Below are 6,517 nucleotides of genomic sequence, written 5' to 3' on the forward strand. Positions count from 1 at the left end.
ATATAGTCTAGGGTTGAAATAGGGTTTTTTTTCCATAACTTATTTGCGTTCTTTGTAAACATTGTATGGAAGGCGAGCTTTCAACAAGATTTTTACATCTTGCTATGATTATGTTTACGCAATATAAAAGACCACTCTATATGATGCTTCACTTCGCAGGGCTATATAGCGGCAAGCAATATATGCTTCAGAAAGAGAACATGGTTTTCATGAATTTACATAATATTTGACTATGCACCACTTCCCCTGTTTTACTTCGTATGTGTTGGGAGTCTTCGAATTCCGTTCATTTTAAAGATTCGGGGTTTTGAACACTTAATGTGAGATTCGCGGCCGCTATACGAACGGATTATGTGAAAGAGAGATAGAACTCGGTTCTGTGATGCCTTGCTCTTGAGATTTGCCATGGGTGTCCTTCCAATTCTTACTTTCAAACTGCGCCCCAAAGGCAAAAATACAATGCCAGCCTTCAGGGATCTCTTTTAGCGGAGAGCCGTGTGTCGGACCACTAGTCTCCTCATCTTCAGGATAGCTCCTCAGTACGTAAGGTTGAAATAAGGTGTCGGCGAGCCATGTGTTCAGGCGTTCATTGTTTGACAGTAGACGAAAGTCTGCCGTGTACGATTCGTCATCCTCTTGGACATTGAAGTTCACTTGACGCTGTAACGCTAGTTGTGGCCCCGTCTCTTGGGGTGTAGAATTGGCGATTTGGTCGTTCTGGTTGGCGATTTCCCGGCTATCCGCAGTTGCACGAGTTACTTGCAAGGCACCCTGATCTACCGGGATTTTCTCAGTTCCAGCAACAAGAGAGTTATCTGCGTGAACAGTTTTCAACTTGTCGATGAATTCCAACTCCTTACTTGAGTATCTTAATTCCTTCAGCGTGTATTTTTGTTCCGTGGCGTCATATTCGGCCTCCAGTGAACTTAGCTGGCCTCGAAGATCACCAATCCGCTCAAATGTTTCCACTATATCTTGGGGCAAGGTGATTTCTTGCTTATGTAGGAAAATACGCAACTGATCCATCACCAATCCTTCTTGAAACCCGGTTTTCTCACGTGCCTCGGATATCTTCTTTCTATCCATCTGCATCTGAAATCGAGAACCCATAAGTTCCTCCCTTTCTATCACCAGCGCTTCATGTTGTCTTTCGATTTCGGAGAATTCACGTGATGGGATCCCTTCATTCGGAACTTCAGGTCTCCTTGCTGGCATCGCATCCAGTATCTGGGATGGAATAGCAGATTGCAAGGGTGGTGGGGGTGGTGGGGGTGGTGGGAGGTTGGCATAGCGGCCCATGTCTGAAGGCCGTACAGGTGGTTCATCTCTTCGTTCATGTGTGCACATACTGGTATGTGGGTGGTTGTCAGAGGGAGTTTGGATTTTGATCCATGCAATGTCTTCCTCTTCACTGCTATTATCATTTGTGAGGACTGTCGCTTTGCGACGACGACCGATCAAAACATATAGGGATTTACGCAACTTTGCTACATAGTCATTAGTATTCTCGTTCCAGCTGTAGTTTGTTTGTATGTGCACACTGAAGTTTTTGCGCTTTGGTGGAAAAGCAAACCACACGTTGCCTGGGCTGCTCCGTGATCGCGCAACCATCTAGAGCGACATGTCAATGTTGGGGTTCTCTGGAACCTTTCGAGGGACGATTCGCCCGATGGTAAAGGGACATGGGCTGTCCCACTAAGAATGCTATGATATAGTATACTCGCTCCCTTTACAACCCCTGTCATGCAAGCTGCGGATGCAGGTGTCACCAACCGTCCGGCCTGTTCAGCCACCTACTGATAACAGGCATCACCTCGGCTTCGACGAGTACAGCTCGCCCGTTTCCAGCCTGGAGTGCTGAGATCAATATGGCGTCGACAACATCGCTAATTGACCCATGAGCTCTGCACCTCTCTCACTTATGTGGCAAGAGGTTTTGGTGGATTTTTGGCTTCTCAAGTTGCCATTTTTTACGTGAACAGAGCCTTGTGTGACATGTGACGATTAGGTTGTCGTGCTATCAATAGCAGTCGGTACCACTTGAATCATGTCTGGACCTGTACAGAGCGATCGATAGTACAGATGATATCATAGCTACCGCGCGTAAGCGACGATGAAGAGGACTGTGGCTTCAGCCAAAAACTAACCTATCTATCTATTGTTTCAACTAGTACCTGCCCAGTGCTCTAATCGGTTCCGCTTGCTGCTGATCTGGTTCCTCCAGTTGGCTGCTATGGCTGATCTAGTGGAGGTTCAAGCGCTGATCATGCAACCTAGTGCTATCTGAAGAAGCGTGCTTTGAACATTATGGCACACCTGCAGCCAACGGCTAACTTGATCGCCCACACTTTTCCATAACACACAACAGGGAGTGATTATAGTACCCACCCAAAGATGCAATGGAAAATGCGGTACCGGTAAGAAATACATTGATGATTGGTCACTTTACATAGGAGTTTCTTGACATTCTGCAAGCTTTCGATCGCTGTTGAGGGGCCGCTGCCGACGAAGCCTGTTGCACGGGCCGAGAAGACGCCAATCTCTTGAAATTCATGCACTGTACTTGAACCGGGGTTGTTTTATTTGCTGTTGCCAAGAAGCTGCAGATGCATGCACTACGTCGTCTGCAGCTGTAGTCCTTCATCAGACATGGGTTGGCGGTCAATCTACCCTGCGCTGGCGCTTCTGCTGAACCTGAGCTTGAGGCGAATGCTAAGACTAGGCTTCCCTGGCATTTGCTGCCCACGGCTGTTGGCGTATTACTGGGCTGAAAATCATGATTGGCAACGAGCAAGGTACACTCTGGCCGCTGCCTGGTTGCCTTATTATCGGGCGATTTGGTACGAGATGCGAATGAGTAGTAGTATAGACGCGTGGCCAGGACCCCCGAAATCATAGATATCCCTGAGAATGCACAGAACGCATGTCATCTTGGTGAGTTACTGGACGTGCGAGGTGTGGCCCGCTTGGACCATGTGGAGGCAGGGGTTGGACAGCACGCCTGACGGAACGGGACTCAAGCCGCGATTATGCACAGCATGGACGTTGGTCGCATACTTCCCAGTACTTACCACGCTTGGGCCATGAGGAGTCAGGGATCAGATAGCACGCCTGACCGGGCTCGTGCCATGCACATGCAACAGCGATAGCAATAGCCAAGCGGCTCGGTTAGCTGGCCCAACACGTCACAAACCAGTTAGCGGTGTGCCATGACCAAGAGGCGTCCAAGCTGTGCGGGGTCCAAAAGATCTTCAAGCTCGCTCAGGCCAGTCGTCGGGATGGCGAATTTGCCATGGGAATATACATCAAAACAAGCTCAAAAGGACACTCAGCTTAATCCTGCGCAATGGGACATATTCCTTGTAAAACCACCACCTAATTGCTCAGTTGTCGAGGGCCTAACCGCGTCAAGAGAGTCACGCGTAAGATAACGAACAAACTGCGAGAGAAGGATCCAGATTTGAAGTTCAGGGACATAGCCGAGAGCGTCAAGAAGGACTGCCTGGCAAATGTGAATAAGCAAATGGTAGAGCAAGGATGTCCTGAGGTGACCCAAGCACTTGTCGACTGGCGCGTCTCAAAGGCGTTAGCCATCTCTAAAAGTCATGGTTTGTGCACACTGTCACCCTTGCATAGTCCACACTAACAACTTCCAGAAAAGAATCAAGGTAAACAAAATACTTCGCAGAGCACTAGCAGCGCGAGGACGGTTTACGATGCCGTTCGAGACGAGCACAGGCCGGCATAACCAGGGAAACAGAAGGTTCATTGTCGCATACAATTGCCATTGGCCACATCGAATCGACGTGCAATGTTGGCGAGGATATGAGATTTGAATAGAAACTACTTTCAACTGTTTTGGAAACTCGTACCTACATTCATCCAAGATCAGTTGCACAGGACAAGCTGGCCAAAGAATGACAAATCTGAGTTCTTGCCGTGTCTCCCTTACGCAAAAGTGACTATTGGAAAAAGAGATGAGTGACCCGTGTAACCTGCAGCTCATTATGGAGGGTTCTTCTGCCATCCGTCATCTGCTTATGCTCTTAACCGATCAGTAACCCTCTTTTCGATCAGAGTTGTCTTGACAGTGATTATCACGATCGGCCACCGACAGCTTGTTTATCCACACAAGGGTTTTGCGCATGCCCACCAGGTTGTTTTCTGACTTGTCAACTTAAATAGGTCGCCAAAAAAGGGCGCTCATGTCCAATAGCATGCTGGGCAGAGGGCGCGGGTCAGTGGCTCTGCTACAAAGCTCAACATGTCATTGCCGATACATCAACGTGCACATACGAACATCCCGGGTCCATCGAGCGACGGACGTCCCGAAGGGATTTGTATTGATCTGAGTCATATCAGTGGCCTACTGAGTTGTTATAATCGCTCCAGGGTACAACCCATGCAATCATAGACAGGGCAGTGAGACACGTGTCTGTTTCGTGCAAGGTTAACTGTAATCCTATGCGTGATATAAGTGTCGTTTCGATAGATATGGCCTGTTCACGGCTGATAATATGATCCTGGGAGCCGGTGTCCTCGGGTTTGGCACAGCCTATCGGCTTGTAATGGCTCTCGGTCCATCCAGCAAGGATAATTCATTGCCAAGGAGAGCCGTAATCAAGCATTAGTCCTGCAACTTCCGGTCAAGCGACTGACGGGCCTGGAGATTTCGGCCTTGTGGAGACTGGCTGGTCCGAGCTTGTTTGGCCTTACTACTGGTAATAGTAGTAGCCCGTGCGCCCTCCTCAGTCCCGGGCGCTGTCCAGCGCCACACCGGCATCAGTATTGTGAGACATCCATACGTATCGAGCATAGCATACTGGGCTTTGACGAATTGGAAGTCAATTTGGTAAATCAAAGCTGGAATTGGTGTGGTATGCAACCAACATCGGTTCGAGGTTGAGCCAGGCCTGGCTTAACCTTGGAAAATGAGGGAAGGAAGCTGTTGCGATGGCTTGCTTCTGGTCCTGCACTTGCTCTGTACGTGGCACTCGCCACACGCCATGCTCGCCCACTGACTCTTAGATGCTTTGATGCTCATCTCTAGCCCCCATAACCAGCTTGCTTATCTAGAACAAGACTGTAGTAAAGCCTGCATACAAGGCTCAAAGTCTCGCTGAATGCTGTGGATCTTCTTTCACATCACGAAAAATGGTTCCAGCCCACAAAAAGAACAAAAGGGGCTCCCAACCAATCCGCAACTCTCAAAGGGAACTCAGGAGACGGAAAGCAGGAACGTACAACAAAAAAGATTCGAATGGAACAACACCACGTTAGAAAAGAGATCGCGTCATTTGGGCTCTGCTAATATCTCTCAGCCGTCGATGGCTGCACAAAAAGCCCAAACATACCGCTGAGCAGGAAGCTCACACCTGAGAAGCACGTCAGTACTATCCAAGGCACACAAGCCCAGAACACTATGCACTTGAGTACGAAATCAAACAGTAACAGTCAACGTATGCTGAGACGTTGCAGGCAGTAGCAAGAGTACAACAGATTCCGACAGGTCTGGCCATAAAGACACAACAATCTTGACCCCTGTCTATCGAAACCTGAGATCAATAACCAGCAACAAGCAAGTAGCCGCGGGCTATCAGAACCTGCCACAATGGACCGAAAAGATTGAAAGACAATTCGGTTTTAATCAATCACAATGGGACTCCTTGAAAGTATTATTCGCTCTTTCAAACGGTGAGTTGAGTTGTAAGTTACTAACGTCTTCCAGAACGTCTCGGTTTATCACATACGGGGAATGACGGAAAAAAGTCCCGAGATACCCTGGGAAGAATACAGTGATGAGGAAAGAGAAGAATGCTTCGAGGAGATTAGCAGAATGTTTAGGGTAATCACTGAGAAGGTTGTCACGTCAGCTGACCTTGAGTTGTTAATACCATGGTTTATGGATCCACAAAACAATGCTCTAAGAAAGGATGCGGGAGATAAGAAGGCAGCGGGTAAGAGAAATGATCGAATTATTTACATGTGCTAATGACGATTAGCTATCCGCAACGACAAGGAGAATTTACACGTACAGTCGAGCAACGGCCTTGCGCCTCCCGACCCTTTGCCTGCTATCCACTGCATGCACTTCGATGGTACCGTGGGACTCGAAAATATCATTTGAACTATTCTAACACACTACAGCTACTGGGAACACGAAAATAGATGCCGATAAGTTCGACGACGACAAAAAAGCAACCTTGACCAGAATATTCGACCCCATTAGAAACAGGTGGATATTAAATGACCACCGCTAAAGATTATGTTTGATATCAATCCACTTCATTACATCTTCATCTTCATCATCTTCGTTATCTGTACTTTTAGCGTTCATGCCGCCTGGCAGCCTACTATCTGGGAAAAGCCATGGTGTGCTCTCACGATCTTCTGGGCCCAGTGGCTGCTTTGTTTCTGGATGTATCCCTGCTTTCGTATGTGCACTTGAACGTGTAAAAAAGTCTCGTGACAAGCTTCTAATTCGTTGGGATGAGTATTTAACGGAAAACGGCGCGCA

General features: G+C 48.0%; 3 protein-coding genes across 3 annotated transcripts; 2 read left to right on the forward strand and 1 right to left on the reverse strand.

The window, feature by feature from the left end:
- Window positions 1–336: 336 nt before the first annotated feature.
- PSV08DRAFT_411854 (uncharacterized protein) lies at window positions 337–1,611 on the reverse strand (the record flags this gene model as incomplete). Its single annotated transcript, XM_066093910.1, has 2 exons — window positions 337–1,487; window positions 1,542–1,611. The coding sequence occupies 2 exons, from the start codon at window positions 1,609–1,611 to the stop codon at window positions 337–339; spliced, it is 1,221 nt and encodes a 406-aa protein (XP_065948397.1).
- A 1,642-nt stretch (window positions 1,612–3,253) lies between these two features.
- Window positions 3,254–3,935, forward strand: PSV08DRAFT_326442 (uncharacterized protein). Its single transcript, XM_066092712.1, has 3 exons — window positions 3,254–3,362; window positions 3,413–3,608; window positions 3,657–3,935. The coding sequence occupies exons 1-3, from the start codon at window positions 3,279–3,281 to the stop codon at window positions 3,746–3,748; spliced, it is 372 nt and encodes a 123-aa protein (XP_065948398.1). The 5' UTR covers window positions 3,254–3,278; the 3' UTR covers window positions 3,749–3,935.
- Window positions 3,936–5,121: 1,186 nt separating this feature from the next.
- Window positions 5,122–6,298, forward strand: PSV08DRAFT_208426 (uncharacterized protein). Its single transcript, XM_066092069.1, has 6 exons — window positions 5,122–5,275; window positions 5,322–5,432; window positions 5,479–5,672; window positions 5,729–5,957; window positions 6,003–6,098; window positions 6,148–6,298. Exons 1-6 carry the CDS (start codon window positions 5,155–5,157, stop codon window positions 6,258–6,260), a joined length of 864 nt encoding a protein of 287 aa, XP_065948399.1. The 5' UTR covers window positions 5,122–5,154; the 3' UTR covers window positions 6,261–6,298.
- The last annotated feature ends 219 nt before the right edge of the window (window positions 6,299–6,517 follow it).

This window comes from Bipolaris maydis (genome assembly GCF_028858645.1).
Source record: "Bipolaris maydis strain C4 unplaced genomic scaffold PSV08scaffold_13, whole genome shotgun sequence".
Classification (NCBI taxonomy): domain Eukaryota; kingdom Fungi; phylum Ascomycota; class Dothideomycetes; order Pleosporales; family Pleosporaceae; genus Bipolaris; species Bipolaris maydis.

Excerpts from the sequence above, each read along its gene's own strand:
- PSV08DRAFT_208426 (XM_066092069.1), top strand. The coding sequence starts at position 5,155 with ATGGTTCCAGCCCACAAAAAGAACAAAAGGGGCTCCCAACCAATCCGC. Across the intron at positions 5,276-5,321 it reads TTCGAATGGAACAACACCAC|CCGTCGATGGCTGCACAAAA; the intron begins GTTAGAAAAGAG and ends AATATCTCTCAG. Across the intron at positions 5,958-6,002 it reads GGGAGATAAGAAGGCAGCGG|CTATCCGCAACGACAAGGAG; the intron begins GTAAGAGAAATG and ends AATGACGATTAG.
- PSV08DRAFT_326442 (XM_066092712.1), top strand. The coding sequence starts at position 3,279 with ATGGCGAATTTGCCATGGGAATATACATCAAAACAAGCTCAAAAGGAC. Across the intron at positions 3,363-3,412 it reads CGCAATGGGACATATTCCTT|AGAGTCACGCGTAAGATAAC; the intron begins GTAAAACCACCA and ends AACCGCGTCAAG. Across the intron at positions 3,609-3,656 it reads AGCCATCTCTAAAAGTCATG|AAAAGAATCAAGGTAAACAA; the intron begins GTTTGTGCACAC and ends AACAACTTCCAG.